At 37.4% G+C, this 18,279-nt stretch overlaps 1 protein-coding gene across 2 annotated transcripts in view; it reads left to right on the top strand.

The window, feature by feature from the left end:
- Positions 1 to 793: 793 nt before the first annotated feature.
- Positions 794 to 18,279, top strand: part of AKAP7 (A-kinase anchoring protein 7) — a 157,377-nt gene continuing 139,891 nt past the window's right edge. For both annotated transcript variants that reach the window (XM_049785207.1, XM_049785206.1), the window contains exons 1-2: positions 794 to 921; positions 4,969 to 5,102. In XM_049785207.1, the coding sequence (XP_049641164.1) occupies positions 795 to 921; positions 4,969 to 5,102 (261 nt within the window). In that variant the 5' untranslated portion in view covers position 794. The remainder of the gene's footprint in view (positions 922 to 4,968; positions 5,103 to 18,279) is intronic.

Genomic DNA, 18,279 nt, shown 5'->3' with positions numbered 1-18,279 from the left:
CCTTTAGTAAATGCATAGAATAAATTTTTTACTAGTATCCCAGGAAATTGTTCAATTCTCATTCAAAAAATATGTGTCTCTTAATAAAAGGTTGGCGAATAGTGGTAAACTGATTGTGGCAGTGAGCTTTCAGTTTAAACACATTTTCTTTTCCTTGTTTTGCTGCCTCGACATGATTATTCTGCCTGTGACAAGAAAACAAAACAAGTACCAAATATGAAATATAACTTTAACGTTAGCACATGCTTAGGAAGAGCTATCAGGGAAACTTTAAGATCTTTTGACTCTATTATTGAATTTGGAAGCACATCGTATTTTGAATCATGCTTTTTTTCTTGTTTGTTTTTGGGCCATACCTGGTGATGCTCAGGGGTTACTCCTGGCTATGTGCTTAGACATCGCTCCTGGCTTGTGAGACCTAATGGGACATCGGGGGATCAAATGGAGATTGATTGGAGAGAACTCAGTGGTCAGGAGTGCATTCTTCACCTATTGGAGACAGGTGTTCTGTGTTCGGTGTCACACACACCAAGTGTGGCCCTGCTGTCTGAGCAGAGGTGAACAGCCTAATTTTGTTAATTCTTTCTAATGTCCAGATAACTCCAAAAATAATTTGGTTCTAAAATGTAGAATGTGGTATAATTAAAATTTATATAGAGTCTTACAATCTATTTAAATGTACATTGAACTGTTGTTTAAAAGATGTTAAATTGTATTGAATTTAATCGAGTGCTGTTAGTTTGGATATGAGTAAATAATGCATTTGTTTTTCTTTTTATGATAATAAAGGGGAAATGGATTCCAGTGATTGTGAAAATGTGTACAGAGATGAGAAAATGTCAGAAGACTTTGAATCTGATACTGTGAATTCTCTGGTAGATATACCATTTGCAAGTACAAAGATTAAAGATGATTGTGGATGTAAGTACTTTAATGATAAATGTGTACTTAGAATCATTAAATAGTAAATTTAGTGAAACACATACATTTTCCAATTTTTTTTTTAGTTTTAGTCGTTGTTATTTAATGTTTGTAAATTCTACAGTATAAAAACATTTACTTGGGGCAAGAAAGATAGCACAGTGGTAGGGCGTTTGCCTTGCACAGGCCAACCTGGGATAGACCCTGGTTGATTCCCTGCATCACATATGGTCCTTTAGCCTGCCTGGAGTGATTTTTTTAATTAAAATTTTTTTTTAAATTTTATTTTACTGAAACTATGTGATCTACAGAGTCCTTTATATTGAATTTTAGATATACAGTGAGTCAGGACCATTCTTACCACCAGTGTTGACCACCCTCCACCAATGATCCCAGAGCACATCCTATACCACCACCCTTTGGCCCCTGGTCTATCTGGTATAATAGCTCTATTTAAATTTAGATTGTTAAAATTAAGGTCCCTTGATTCTATTATCGTTGACTTTGGCTTGGATATTTAGTTCTGTCCTTATTTTTTTTTTCCACCAATGCATCTGAAACCTCTTGGCCCCAGGCCCCCAGCCTTTCTTTGTCCTTTTTTCTTAATTTTATAGAAAAAGGCAGAAACGTGGTAAAACAAAGTAATCTTGTGTCCCAAGGTTCTATGAAAAAGGTGGTAAACCCTATTAAAAAATAAGAAATAAAATATAAAAGAAAATAAAAGGGAAAAAGGGTATATTTGGCAGGGTTTTTTTTGGCCTTTTTTTTTTTTAATTTTATTTCATTGGCCGAGCAATATATGAAGAAAATAGGAAGGAAAAACCTTTGGCCTAAAACAGGGAGACCCTACCCTGAAGCATCCTGCTATAAGACCAACTACAGGCTCTGGACATACTAAGTTGTCTAAACCATAGTCTTTCTTTGTGGTCCCAGTAAAAGTTCTTCTCAATCACCGTTGTCACAGGCAGAGTTCTGTAGTTAGAGATCCTGGTTTTTGTAAAGATCCTATGTTGAAGTTCAAGTGACATGGAGCATTTTCTGGTTTTAGCTCACTGTTAGGTGGGAATGCAGGAAACTCAGCCGAAAGCACATTTTTGCTGTTACCAAGTTGTCAGGATGGCATATGAACCTTCTCTGGAGCAAATAGGTACTAGGGCACCTTTAGGGCCTTCACTGGTAGAAGTCTGATTTCTGGTGCTGGTGTAGAAAACCATGTTGGTTCCAAAGATGGGATCCAAGGTTCAGGGGTAAATAGCCAATGTCTAATCTTCTGAAGCCTAAGCCAAGTCACTATGACAAATGTTCAAACTCCTAATTAAAAAGTTCTAAGCATTCTGTTTTTCTTGGAAACAAATTCTATTTGTGACATTAATTTAAAACTATCATTCAGGTCAATAATTTGGCTTAAGTAGTAGAGCATATGCTTGCCATCTTAGACCCTGGATTCAATGGATACTCAGCACCACATGCCTTTTCCCAGCTTCCCCATCTCTCCAGGTGTTGTTCCCATAGAAATAGTAGAAAAAAAGATAAAAAAGTATATCATTATTATTTCAAAAGATAACAGTATTAGGGCCTGAGTGATAGTACAGTGGGTAGGGCACTTGCATTGTATACTCCCAACCCAGGTCCCCAGGTTCCATCTCTGATATCACATATGGTCTCTGGAGCCTGTCAACAGTGTATTCTGAGTGCAGAGCTACGAGTTACCCCTGAGTGCCACCAGATATGGCCCAAAAACCAAAAACACAAAACAAAACAATAAAGAAAGTTAACAAAATTGACAGAAAATAAATAAAAGAAAAATTTTTTTTGTAGTAGCTGCAAGGAAGGATGAAATCTTGCAGTGTTTTGCAGCCTGGATGGAACTGGAAGAGTGAGTGTAGTAAGCCAGAATAAGAAAGGCAAACACAGGATGTTATCATTTATTGTAACATATAGAGTAACAAAGAAAAATGCAATGTAGAAGGGGGATGTCTAGATCACCCCTACTGTCAGAGGATAGGGAGGAGAAAGACAGAGAAGGGAAGAAATCAAGGGGGTAATGAAGATAAGAAAGGAAACTGTCAATGGAATAGGGGTCAGGGATCTAGGGAATACTGGTACTGTCAGGGAGTGTTACATCTATATCTAAAGCCAAGGCAAGACGGAGCAGTAGAATACTGGTGACTGGTGAAGGGAAGTTGACACTGGTGGTGGGATTGGTGCTAGAACTTTATATGCCAAAAATTCAACTATTAATAACTTTGTAAACCACAGTTTTTTTAAATAAAAAGAGAAAAAGAGAAATGTTGCACTGGTGAAGGGGGTGTTCTTTACATGACTGAAACCTAATCACAATCATTTATGTAATCAAGATGTTTAAATAAAGAAAAAAAATTAAAAAAAAAGAAAAGGAAAGTTAAGAAATGTAGGTTTCAGGGGCTGGAGTGGTGGTCCAAGCAGTAGGGCATCTGCCTTTCACACGCTAACCTAGGACAGACCGGGGTTTGATCCCCCAGTGTCCCATTATGGTTCCCGAAGCCAGGGGTGATTTTTGAGTGTGTAGCCAGGAGTAACCCCTGAGCATCATTGGGTGTGGCCCAAAAAGCAAAAAAAAAAAAAAAAAAAAAATGCAAAAAAAAAATAAGGTAAGTTTCAGATTGACCCTGTTTACATTGGCAATTTTGGGAAGGTAATTTCTGCTCTTCTATTTTGCCTTATAAATAAGGAACTTAGTTAGATGTGGGATATATTTGTGTACATGCATTCTACTGCTGGTTAGCTCAGACAATTCCCACAGATCTTAAGGCACGATGTACAGATAGTCACTACAATTTTTTAGTTGATGCCCATGATAAAACTGACTGGAAAGGATAGACTGTATAGTAAGGTTGTTATTCTCTTTCCCTCCCTTTCCAAAATTAAACCTTCAAGCATTCAAATATTGTTCTTAATTTCGATAATGTCTTTATGAATCACTTTATTTCAACCAGAAATAACAGTTCAAGAACACACAGACTAAAATTTACACAGACTAAAATTTCAATTCTGCATTCATATGAAAGCCCTAGATAGGATTTGTAAAAATGAAAACAATAGCATTTGAAATTATTTGGAATTTATTTTGAAGCATGGCTTCATAATTAGAACTTTCAAATGTCGTAAATGAGTCATTTGTATATGACTTAAAAATACTATGCTAAGTAGTCTTCAGATGAACTAAGATTGACTAAGATCAATAATGATTAGTTTTAAAAGTTTTTTTGTTGTCTGATACTTCTCATAAAATACTAAAAGTAGAGAAATAAGGTAAACAAAACCTTAAAAATTAAAATTGAAACACAGAATTATCTTTACTAATTGTGATGAAAGTTGATAAATCTCAATTTTTATGACTAATAGTTTGTCATGTAACATTGGCCATAAGCCAATGAGTGAAATTATACCATGTAATATATTATACCAAGTTAAAAAAAAATATATATATATATATATATATATATTTGGTTTTTGGGTCACATCTACAGCGTTCAGGGGCACTCCTGGCTCTACACTCAGAAATTGCCCCCGGCAGGCTCTGGGGACCTTATGGGATGCCGGGATGCGAACCACTGTCCTTCATGCGAGGCAAACACCCTACCTCTGTGCTATCTCTCTGGCCCCAAAGTAACATATTTTAAATACCAGATAAACACATAATAGGGATGAAATATTTTTTCCCTATGTATATGATAATTTTGGCATAAGTGAGGAGAGTGGTTATTAGCTATACTGTATATCATGAGGTGAGCACCTAATGAACTATGGAGCCAAGCCTGACTGCTTTGTAAATAAAGTTCTATTGAAACATGTACTTTCCATTTATTTATTTTGCATACACCAGATTTGGGTAGGTTATACCAAAACTATATGAGTTTTAACACCTAAAATATTTGCTTTGAGGTCCTTTACAGGAGAGTTTGCTAACTACTGTTTTTATTTTGAAAGGAGTAAGTAGAAATGACTGCTATTTATATCATTGTTTAAATGCATTAGTCATCTGTGGTGTAATTTTTGTCCCTTTAGCCACTAATCTACAGAAAATAAAATCAGAGGGAAGTGAATACAATGAATATATCAGTAAAGATAAAGTAAGGAAGAAAAAGAAAAAGAATTATCAACCAAACTATTTTCTATCTATTCGAATCACCAATAAAGAGGTACTATTTTTTCTTTTGTCTTTAAAAATAAACTATGCAGTTTTATTCTAAATTATGTTTAAAGTATACCAAAAAGCTTGCAATCCTATTTGTTCTTAACTTTCAAGTATCCTTGGTGGAATTTTAGCTGGACCATTGAAGTCCCATTTAATAAAAGATACTTGATTTTGAAAGACTTAAACAATTGTATTTATTTTTAAACCATAATTTAAAAAATGTACTGGAAAAGTTGCTGCTGACTGGTGTGTCAAGATTCTAAGAGTTTGTTCACTTCATAAGGTAAATTATTTTATTTTACTTATTTTATTTATTTATTTATTTTATTTTATTGCATTGCTTTTTGGGCCACACCCTGCAGTGATCAAGGGTTACTCCTGGCTCTGCACTTAGAAATCACTCTTGGTAGGCTCGGGGGATCATATGGGATGCCGGGAATTGAACCTGGTGTCCTGGGTCAGCCGCGTTCAAGGTAAATAACCCCTGCTGTGCTATCTCTTCGGCCCCAGAGGTAAACTTTTAGAATCAGAATAATTACCAGGTAGATAAAGAAGGTTCTGACGATCCTTCTTGGGAAAGTACATGGAGCTGAAAATTTTACTCTTGTAGTTTTGTTTATGGGAAAGAGGAAAGCAATATAATTTCTTTTAAAATAGTTGCTTTTTTTATCACTTTAATATTGAGTGATAAAATTAGTAGAAATATATATAAATATGAAAATTAATGTATAAATAATAGAAGAGAGAAGCACTTAGTTGACTCATACTAAGAAACCTTTCAGTGAGAAAGAGAAAACTATAATAAATAAAGCTGCCAGGGCAGAGCGGGCTAGTAATTAAAATCCTTCACAAGTGAACACTTCACTTGAAGATTGATTTTACATCTTGACCCACAGTAGGAGCTAGACCTGAATGCCTGCTTTATTGGGTATTATAATTCTTTATAATATGCATATGTTCAGATAGCCTCTTCTCATGATTATCTAAAATGTTCCTAGGGAATGTTAATGAATTAGAAAAACAAATTATATTGAACTCATATAAAAGAAAAAACACTTCTGTTGCTACAATCTCAGAAATAACTGTTACCTATAGTTTAGAGCAGAAAATATACATAAAAGATTTCATAGCAATAGAAGTTTTAAAAATATGTGCATTAAAGAATCATTCTGAGCTTACTAGTATATACTAATTAATATTAATACTAAGCAAGACCTTAGAAATGTGTTGATGAGTGCTGGAGTGATATATAGTACAGTAAATTAGATTCTGAGAGATAGTACAGCAGGTAGGACACTTGTCTTTCAAGTGGCTGACCTGGCTTTTTTTCCTGCATTTCATATAGTTGCCAAAGCTCTCTGGGAATGCAGACAACAATAAGTTCTGAACACTAAGTGGCCCCCAAGAAAAAATACAAAAAGGAAAACAAAAATATTGAGTGGAAATCAGTTTACTTTTATCACCAATTGTGTATTACAATACTGGTGAGTTATTTGGAGGATCATATTTGCAATTTGGAATTATGTGTTTATTTGGGAAGTAGAAGGTTCAGCTGCTTAACTGAACAGTTGGATGCCAGATCCTAAGGAACTAAGTGGTAAATAGTAGTGACTTCTGTAAGAATACATGATTTGTCATCAAAGGAGGCTCCAGTTTCTGTATTTTGATTTGTAGCTTAGATATTGTTTCACCTGAGTACTGCAGTATAGATGTTCATTAAGGATCTCTGTAAGCTTTAATGAGACCCTTTATTTTCTGTTTCTTTACAACTCTGCTCCTGCTTCCTATGGTAGGTTGTCTCATTACTTCTAGCTTTGTTCTCGCTTCTTCCCTCTCCTACTGATATGAGTCGGACAGGTGCAGAGGAGATTAAAAGTTTAGAGAAATCATTTTTTTCATTTGCTTAGTTCAGGACTTTGACTCCTCAGCTTATGGGGGAACTGTGAGCTCTTAGTATTCATCCTATAAGCTGCCTTTATTTTTGCTTCTTAACTTCTGGAAAATTGTCTAGAAAGCAGGGAGAATACAGACTTTGAGGTCTAGCGGACCTTGTTCGAATACTAGGTAGGTCACAAATTACTCCATGTCTACATTGTGTAGGACAGCTTATTTAAGTTTTAAAGTTAACATATCTTTAGGTGTAAATGGAGATGATAATAATCATTTTGAAAAATTCAAATCTGGGGGCCGACGAGGTGGCGCTAGAGGTAAGGTGACTGCCTTGCAAGCGCTAGCCAAGGAAAGGACCACAATTCGATCCCCTGGTGTCCCATATGGTCCCCCCAAGCCAGGGGCAATTTCTGAGCCCATAGCCAAGAATGACCCCTGAGCATCAAACGGGTGTGGCCTGAAAAACCAAAAAAAAAAAAAAAATTCAAATCCGGATTTTTCATCTGCCTCCTCCTAACTTCAGCATTTAATGCTATGATGCTAACATAGAGATAGAGACAAGGTCTTTAGAGCCTGGAACAGTAGTACAGCATACAGGCAGTAGTACATTTGCCTTGCATGTAGCCAACCCAGGTTCAATCCCCGGTATTCCATATGGTCCCCAGGCACTGCCAGAACCAGAATACAGAACCATAAACAATCCCTGAGCTTTTCCAAATGTGGTCCTAAAACAAAACAAAACACGCCCCCCCCCCAACAAGATGTTTATTATGTTCTATAATATGTTCTGCATAGCATGACATCTGTTGAGTCTTTGGGGACTTTTTTTTTTTTTTTGATGGATGGCTGGGGGTGGGGGGTTTGGGGAGTTGACCCTAAGCAGTACACAGAAGGTTCAGGGTTCTAATTCTTGGAGGATACTTGGGCTCTTTGGTGCTGGGATACTAGCAAAGCCTGGGGACTATGGTTTTATACCCAGTAAAGCTCAGGGACCCCATAGTGCTAGAGTCAAACCTGGCTCAGTACATGTCAGACATGTGCCCTAAATCTCTTGTCCCATATCTGATATTCTTTGAACATGCCAGGTCCACTCTGTCCTAGATAGAACCTTCCCCGCAAGGAAGTTTTCTTCTCTTTTTTGGCTTTCTTAATACTGAAATGTTCACTTAAACCTCTTCTGTGTTGATCCTCTCTGAGTAGGTCTACCTTTCTACACACTCAGACTTTCATGATTTCCATTTGCCACTTGTCAGCTGTGCAGTTTGATACTGGATGGTGTCTTAAAATAGATTTTCAGTTACTTAACAGACAATATACCTCTCAATTTATTAGCAAAGATGTGTTTCTGGCATACCAAGGTACATCTAGAACATGAAAAAAAATGCTACAAATAGTGACTTTACTATATAGGTTCAATAGCATTCTTTTTTTTTTAATTTTAAATTATGAGAACAAAGATGCAAAGAAAGAGGACAAGGTAAAGTTACAGTGGAAGAACAATCACCCATAAATAGAATTCTCAGTAGTCCCATTGCTGATATCTTAACTTTGAACTTTCTAAAGACATAAAACTTATGTAACTCCTTAAACATTGAAGGCAAAGTACTTTTTTACATTTCCATGCACATGCATATTAGTTTAAGATAACCTCAAAAGTTTAAGTGGGTTGTTTTTCTTAAGGATTAGAGTCCAAGGAGCACAGTAAAAACGGTGTTAGAGTGGCAATTATTGTTTGCATAGGCCCACCAAAATATGAGGGACTTGGAAAAGAAAAGCCTTGGCCTAAATACAAGGAGACCCTACCCCTGAAGTTTCCTGGCATAAGACCAACTCTAGGCTCCAGGCAAACTAGTTTGTCCAATCCAGGTCATTATCTGTAGTGCCATAACACTTTAATTTTTCACACAGTCTCTGTTTTTAGTATCATGTTTATGTATTAAAGATCCTGGAATCTGCATATCCTATATTGCAGTCAGGATGGTGCAGAGTGTCCTCTCGTTTCACCTCACAATTAAAGGGCAATGCAGAGAAGAACCCTGTCCTGTAAGCAGGTTGTTGTTGTTGTCAAGTCTTCTTTTTGCTAAGGGAAGTCTCTTTTGAGCAGGTCGATGTCAGTCAATAGCATTCTTTTAAGACTGTAGCAAGAACTCCATTAGTAGGGAATGCAGGTTTCAAATGACCTCAAATTGAAATAATTTCATGTTTTCTTCTGAAGATACTTAAAGGTATATTACATACACATAGGGGAGGAGAGTTAGTAGTAGGACAAGATTAGAAAATAATAGCTTTGGAGTGTTACCTTCTTTTTTTTTTTCGGGCCACACCCTTTTGATGCTCAGGGGTTACTCCTGGCTAAGCATTCAGAAATTGCCCCTGGCTTGGGGGACCATATGGGACACCGGGGGATCGACCTTGGTCCTTCCTTGGCTAGCGCTTGCAAGGCAGACACCTTACCTCTAGCGCCACCTTGCCGGCCCCACCTTCTTTGTTTTAAAGTATTCTTTTTTTTTTGTTTTTCTGCCCGCCCTCCTCCCCGTGCCCCTCTCCCCTAGTGTAGGGAAGGGGGGGAGCCTGAGGACCCCTATAGAGTTCACCTGGTACCCACTTCTGGCCACATGGGCAGGCACCCAGGGAAGTCCTGGAGTCCAGGGGAGAAAGAGGGGGACGGCTGGGGGCCTGCTAAGCCACCCAGCACCCCCCAAACTAGAGAGAAGGCCTATGGCCTGGGCCTCCCAAAACCCATGCCTGGCAAGAGCTAGCCTCCAGAACCAGAAAGGATTTGGTAGAGCACCAGAAGCAATATATCTGCCCGCCCTCCTCTCCGTGCCCCTCCCCCAAGTGTAAGGAGAGGGGGGGAAAGCCTGGACCCCTGTAGAGTCCACCTGGCACTCACCTTCTGGCCACCTGGGCCGGCACCCAGGGAAGGCCTGGAGTCCAGGGGAGAAAGAGGGAGATGGCTGGGGACCTGCCAAGCCTCCCATGTTTTAAAGTATTCTATGCTAGTTTTCTTGGTAAAGTATTATGTGTTCTTGTGGGATGTTTGGGGAAAAGGGAAAATTTATAACATTTCAGTGGATGATTATATTCTAAGTCTAATTAAGTGACCTACAAACAAGCTTTTGGAAGCTAAAACTTTCACAATGAGTTGCTACAGTTAGTTGCTCTACTTTTGGACTCTACTTGTTGAAAGAAGTATTCAGACTTACATGGGTCTTTGATATTTAAACACACTCATAGATGTTCGAAATTCTTTAATAATGTGAATTCATGTTTTTAAGAAATAGAATTAGTTGATTTAAAATGACTGCATAAAGTATATTCTAATTGCAGATAAATGGTAGTGCTTCTCTTTATTTACTGTTAAAATTAGTTTTAAAATTATAAACAAATATTTTATTAAATTATAATATATCCAATGTATTTCTAAAAATAGCTAGGACTGTTTAAATATTAGTTCCAGGTGGATATATCTATATATTTGTTTTATGTATTTTTAATTTTTATTTATTTTTATATATATTTATTTATTTTTGTTTTTTGGGCCACACCTGGTGATGCTCAGGGGTTACTCCTGACTATGCACTCAGAAATCACACCTGGCTTGGGGGACCATATGGGACGCTGGGAGATCAAACCACGGTCCATCCTAGGCAAGCGCGGGCAAGGCAGACACCTTACCCCTTGAGCCATCACACTGGCCCCTGTTTTTTTAATGTATTTTTAATAAGAAGTTTTAATACCAAATAAGTCAGCATCAGAAATTCAATTGAATTTTTGCAGATATTTTATACTAATAGGGAATATTATTTTCCTTAATTTAAAAAAACACTTGTTATACTTAATTCTGTAGTGCATCATCATTTTGAATTATGAAAATTGCTGCTCTTAGAAGACTATGTAATATATTTATGCATTCCATTTCTTTGTAGAAAATATCATTATAATAGTATTTTTATAGTCCAACATGTGAAAAACTTAATACTTTTAGAAAATTCTCCTATTTCTATTTGAAGATTTTTTTTACTTTTACTTTAGTTATTGTTACATCATGATTTTTTAAACCTCATTATTTTAGCCAAGCAAGAAAATGAGAGTATTCAAAATGCGTTGAAAACAAATTATAGATAGCAAATGTATGTCATGTTCTAGTCAATATTAATGAGTGTGCAAGTTTAGGCACACTGTAAACCAATAGCTTAGAAAACTTTCAAACTTCCAAAAGTAATATCAAATATGTGACTATAGAGACATATTTCTTTTTTGTATTTATCCTTTTTGGTGCCCTACCGCTGCGCCACCGCTCTGGCCCCTAAAAACATACTTCTAACTGTGTGCCTGAGAGGTGATGTCTGTCTCTTGTGCAGAAGTATATTTAGAACTTTGTGGCATTTCCCTTTTCTTCTGTTTATGTTCTTTTTGTTCTGTATCATACCCATTGTTGTCAGAGTTTACTTTTGACTTGTGCTTAGAGGCTTCACTCCTGCTGTAGGGTCCAGAATCAAGCTTCCTGCACAGCACAGAACTCAAAAACCAGCCTTGATAATGGATAGTAAAAGGGAGATTTAATTTCCAGCTGTCTGGGGTCCATGCCTGTCCAATACAGTGAACCTTTGACAAAGGACCGTGAATCAAATATTCAAGCAGTATATATATATGGTTACAATTTTAACACCCACTTAACATTTCAAGCAGCCACCTGAGATCTAGTCTAAACACACTTTGTAGGTATTTTTTGGGGGGACCTTAACCTCTTACTGTTTAAATTATTTTTGCCAATTCTAGCCATATTGGTGGGAACATCTTTTCTTCCGTGTTCCTAGCCCACATCTTGGGCCCATCTTGGTGAGAACATCCTGTGCTAACCCATTCTTCAAAAATGGGATTTGATGACTGCTTATTGTCACATTAAAGCTTTTACATGGTTATTGTGACTGGCAATAGCTTTAGGGTCTCAGGATTTCACAGTCTCTTCTAACGCTGGCACTGCTCAGGAAACATGCAGTGTTGGGGGTTGAACTGGGATTGGCCATGGTCAAGGCAAACACCCTTATATTATTTCTCCCATCCCTAAAAATGATTTTTTCTATTTTATTTTTTGGCTGGTAGAAAGGAATATGGCTTAATGTCAGATTTAGAAGATTGATATCTGTTTTATTTTGTAAACACAGAAATTACTGAGAGAAATAGGTAAGCTTTTATTTTTTACATACTTCTTTTGTGTTATTTAAATATGGCTCCAAAGTATTTAGATTTTTAAAATATTCTTTGTGTAATACTTTCCAATTCTGGTGGCATATGGTGACAAATGAATTTTATTGATTTTATAGAATTTTAAATACAACTGCAAAAATTAATTTTCTTTGACTTCTAATGACATTACTTTTATTTTTAAATGGTATATTACAAAGAATGCAGTATTTTAATTTTCTTCAATTTTTATTATGTAATTATTAATAAAAAGCATTAAAGAAATTTTAAATTGGTATTAAGAAATATTTAAATGAAGCCTCTGAACTCTGCTGGAACTCAGATGCCAGCATCCCTATGTGCCTGTCTTCTATGCTGTGCTGCATATTCGGCCTGATTTCATCCTGTGTGTGGCTCATCTGTAGACAGCTCGCCTTTCCTGGAGCCTTCCCTGGAGGTGAGTCTACACGTTCAGAAAGGGAAGCCGCTGAACTCTGCTGGAACTCAGATGCCAGCACCCCTATCTGCCTGTCTTCTCTGCTGTGCTGCATTTTTGACCTGATTTCATCCTGTGTGTGGCTCATCTGCGGATGGCTAGCTTTCCTTGGAGCCTTCCCTGGAAGTGAGTCTACACGCCCAGAAAGGGAGGAGCCAGAGGAGCGGGGCTGCTCTGCTTCGCGGTCTTGCACATAATTTAGCCAATGAATACAACCACAACACATAGAAAAATCCACAATACAAGTGTGACAATGGGGAAACAAAGCAGGCCAGTGCCAGACGTAGAGAATGACGATGGCAACTCTGATGACTTGAACATGACCAACCCACTAGTCAGTCCCTCAGATAAGGAGTTTAGAGTCGCAATTTGGAAGATGTTCAAAGAACTCAAAGAAAGTATAGAAGAGAACACTAATAAGAATCAAGAGAATATGAAGATAGAAACCAGAAACTCTAAACAGAAATTTCAGGTCCATTAACAGGTCTGAAAAACTCAGAAGATGAATTGAAGAAAAACATGGTTGAGCTTTCCCACGGGTTAACAGCAGCTGAGGATAGAATTAGTACACTGGAAGATGAGATGAATAACAATTCCATACAGCAGAAGAAATTCGAAAAAAGCCTCAAAACAAATGATCAAACAATGGAAAAATTACTCAAAGAATGGGAACAGATGAAAATAGAAGTCTATGATAAGCTCAACAGAAACAACTTAAGAATCATTGGAGTCCCAGAGACCCAGGAAGAAAATCTCCAGGAAGAATCAACAGTCAAGAACATCATTAAAGCGAAACTACCAGAGCTAATGAATACATGCGATCAAATCCTGCATGCCCGAAGAGTACCAACTAAAAGAGACACCAGAAAAAACACCCCAAGACACATCCTAGTCACAATGATGAATCCAACAGATAGAGACAGAATTCTGAAAGCAGCAATATTGAAAAGAGAAATTACATTCAAGCAAACATTCTTTTTTTTTTGAAATTTTTTTATTTATACAAATTTATTGCATACATGATTGTGTTTGGGTTTCAGTCATGTAAAGAACACCACCCATCACCAGTGCAACATTCCCATCACCAGTGTCCCAAATCTCCCTCCTCCCCACCCAACCCCTGCCTGTACTCTAGACAGGCTTTCTATTTCCCTCATACATTCTCGTTATTAGGATAGTTCGAAACTTAGTTATTTGTCTAACTAAACTCGTCCCTGTTTGTGGTGAGCTTCATGAGGTGAACTGTAACTTCCAGGTCTTTTCTCTTTTGTGTCTGAAAGTTATAATTGCAAGAATGTCTTTTTTCTTAAAACTCAAGGAAACATACTTGAGATTTACTGCAGACCTATCAAGCCAGAAGGCAGTGGTGGGACATAGTAACAAAACTCAATGAAATAAATGCTTTGCCTAGAATACTGCACCCAGCAAAATTCACTTTCAGGTTTGAAGGAACAATACATGGTTTCACAGACAAACAACAGCTCAGAAACTTTACAGACTCAAAACCATTCTTAGAAGAAAAACTGAACGGCCTACTTTAAGACAAGACTGACCAACAGACACACCAAACTTCGATATAAAGATGGCACTCCCAGAACAATTCGTTCTCTCAATGTCAATGGACTAAATGCACCAGTTAAGAGACACAGAGTGGCTAATTGGATCAAAAACTCAATCCAACTTTCTGCTGCCTACAAGAAGCGCACCTGAATAGTCAGAACAAGCATAGACTCAAACTAAAAGGCTGGAGGAGAATCATCCAAGCAAACAACACCCATAAAAAAGCTGGAGTGGCCATACTAATATCAGATGATGCAAACTTTATACTTAGGAAAGTTGTAAGGGACAAAGATGGACATTTTATATTAATCAAGGGATACGTACAGCAGGAAGAAATCACTCTCCTAAACATACATGCACCGAATGAGGGGCCAGCAAAATATTTAATAAAATTGTTGACAGATCTGAAAAATAATATCAGTAACAACACAATAATTGTGGGAGACCTCAACATGGCATTGTCAACACTTGGCAGGTCAACAACTGAAACCCAACAAGAATATACTAGACCTGAAAAGAGAAATGGAAGAAAGAGGCCTAGGAGATATATATAGGACACTCCACCCCCAGAAGCCTGGATACACATTCTTCTCTAATGTACATGGGACATTCTCCAGGATAGACTACATGCTAGCACATAAAACATACCTCCATAATATCAAGAGGATAGAAATTTTGCAGGCTACCTTTGCTGACCACAAGGCCCTGAAATTATATGTGAACTACAAAGAGACACAGAAGAAAAACTTTAATACCTGGAAGTTAAACAGCCTCATACTGAATAACCAGTGGGTTCAAGATGAAATCAAAAAGGAAATCAAAACCTTCCTGAAAACAAATGACAATGGAGACACAGACTATCAGAACCTATGGGACACAGCAAAAGCAGTACTGAGAGGAAAATTTATAGCTTTGCAAGCACACATCTGGAAAGAAGAAGGGGCATACCTGAATAGCTTAATGACGCAGCTCATAGAATCAGAAAGTGCTCAACAAAAGGACCCCAAAATAGGGAGGCAGAAGGAAATAACAAAGCTGAGAGCAGAAATCAAGGAAGTGGAAACCAAAAAACAATCCAAAAGATCAATGAAAGCAGAAGTTGGTTCTTTGAAAAAATAAACAAGATTGATAGACCACTGGCAAAACTAACAAAGAAAGAGAGAGAGACAAACTTGATAACTCTTATTAGGAATGAAAAAGGAGAGATCACTACTGAAATGGTAGAGATTCAAAAACTACTTCGAGAAACTCTATGCCACTAAAAATGAAAACCTGGAAGAAATGGATACATTTTTGGACTCCTATCTTCTACGATTGAAAGAAGAGGGTGTAGCATATCTAAACACACCCATCACTATTGAGGAAATTAAGACAGTAATCAAATGTCTGCCCAAAAACAAAAGTCCAGGCCCAGATGGATTAACTAATGAATTCTTTCAAACTTTTCAAGAGGAACTTCTAGCAATCCTGGCAAGACTTTCATGAAATTGAAAAAACAGGAACACTTCCAAATAGCTTTTATGAAGCCAACATCACCGTGGTACCTAAACCAGACAGAGATGCTACGAAAAAAGAAAATTACAGACCAATATCACTGATGAATGCAGATGCAAAGATCCTCAACAAAATCCTGGCAAATAGGATTCAATGCCTCATTAGGAAGATCATCCACTACGATCAAGTAGGTTTCATCCCAGGAATGCAAGGATGGTTTAACATTCGTAAATCTATCAACATAATACACAACATCAACTACAAGAAAAATAAAAATCACATGATCATATCAATAGACGCAGAGAAAGCATTTGATAAGGTCCAACACCCATTCTTTATCTAAACTCTCAGCAAGATGGGAATGGAAGGAACCTTTCTCAGTATAGTTAAGGCCATCTACCACAAGCCAGTGGCAAACATTGTCCTCAACATTGTTCTCAAAACTGAAAGCCTTTTCTCTAAATTCTGGCACAAGACAAGGCTGTCCTCTCTCACCACTCCTATTCAACATAGCACTGGAAGTACTTGCTATAGCTATTAGGCAAGAAAAAGATATCAAGGGAATTCAGATAGGAAAGGAAGAAGTCAACTTCTCTTTGTTTGCAGATGATATGATACTTTACTTAGAAAACCCTAAAGACTCTACCAAAAGAGTTTCTAGAAACAATAGACTCATTTAGCAAGGTGGCAGGCTACAAAATTAACACACAAAAATCAATGGACCGTCCTTTACACCAATAGTAATAAGGAAATAATGGACATGAAGAAAACAACCCCATTCACAATAGTGCCACACAAACTCAAATGTCTTGGAATCAACTTGACTAAAAATGTGAAGGACGTATACAAAGAAAACTATAAAACTCTGCTCCAAGAAATAAGAGAGGACACCCGGAAATGGAAGCACATACCCTGCTCATGGATTGGCAGGATTAATATCATTAAAATGGCAATAGTCCCCAAAGCATTGCAAAGATTTAATGCAATCCCTCTAAAGATACCCATGACATTTTTCAAAGAAATGGATCAGCAGGCACTTTTGAAATTCATTTGGAACGATAAAATCCCTAGACTAGCTAAAGTAGTCATTGGGAAAAAGAATATGGGAGGAATTACTTTCCCCAACTTTAAACTGTACTACAAAGCAATAGCTATCAGAACAGTATGGTATTGGAATAAAGACAGGCCCTCAGATCAGTGGAATAGGCTCGAATACTCAGAGAATGTTACTAAAACATACATTCACCTAATTTTGATAAAGGAGCAAGAAATCCTAAATGGAGCAAAGAAAGCCTCTTCAACAAGTGGTGTTGGCATAACTGGCTAGCCACTTGCAAAAATTGAACTTAGACCCCCAGCTAACATCATGTACAAAGGTTAAATCCAAATGGATGAAAGACCTCGATATCAGACTGAAACCATAAGATGTATAGAACAACACGTAGGTAAAACACTCTAGGACATTGAGACTAAAGGTATCTTTAAGGAGGAAACTGCACTCTGCACGCAACTGAAAGCAGAGATTAACAGATGGGAATATATTAAAATGAGAAATTTCTGCACCTCAAAAGAAATAGCGCCCAGGATACACGAGCCCTCCACTGAGTGGGAGAAACTATTCACCCAATACCCATCAGATAAGGGGCTAATCTCCAAAATATACAAGGCACTGACAGAACTTTACAAGATAAAAACATCTAATCCCATCAAAAAATGGGGAGAAGAAATGGACAGACTCTTTGACAAAGAAGAAATACATATGGCCAAAACACATATAAAAAAATGCTCCAGATCACTACTCATTAGGGAGATGCAAATCAAAACAACTATGAGGTACCACCTCATACCCCAGAGATTGGCACACATCACAAAGAATGAGAACAAGCAGTGTTGGTGGGGATGTGGAGAGAAAGGAACTCTTATCCACTGCTGGTGGAAATTCCATCTAGTTCATCCTTTATGGAAAGCGATATGGAGATTCCTCTAAAAACTGGAAATCTTGCTCCCATATGACCCAGTTATATCACTCCTAGGAATATACCCTAGGAACACAAAAATACAATACAAAAATCCTTTCCTTACACCTATATTCATTGCAGCACTATTTACCATAGCAAGACTCTGGAAACAGCCAAGATACCCTTCAACAGATGAATGGCTAAAGAAACTATGGTACATATACACAATGAAATATTATGCAGCTGTGAGGAGAGATGAAGTAATGAAATTTTCCTATCCATAGATGTACATGGAATCTATTATGCTGAGTGAAATAAGTCAAGAGAAAGAGAGATATGCCGAATGGTCTCACTCATCTATGGGTTTTAAGAAAAATGAAAGTCATTCTTGCAGTAATAATTTTCAGATAGAAAAGAGAAAAGAGCTGGAAGTTACAGCTCACCTCATGAAGCTCACTGCAAACAGGGATGAGTTTAGTTAGAGAAATAACTACGTTTTGAACTATTCTGAAAATGAGAATGTACGAGGGAAATATAAAGCCTGTCTAGAGTACAGATGGGGGTTGGGTTGGGAGGAGGGAGATTTGAGACATTGG

The sequence above is a fragment of the Suncus etruscus genome, chromosome 12 (genome assembly GCF_024139225.1).
Source record: "Suncus etruscus isolate mSunEtr1 chromosome 12, mSunEtr1.pri.cur, whole genome shotgun sequence".
Taxonomy (NCBI): Eukaryota; Metazoa; Chordata; class Mammalia; order Eulipotyphla; family Soricidae; genus Suncus; species Suncus etruscus.
This window is presented reverse-complemented; position numbering and strand designations above follow the sequence as displayed.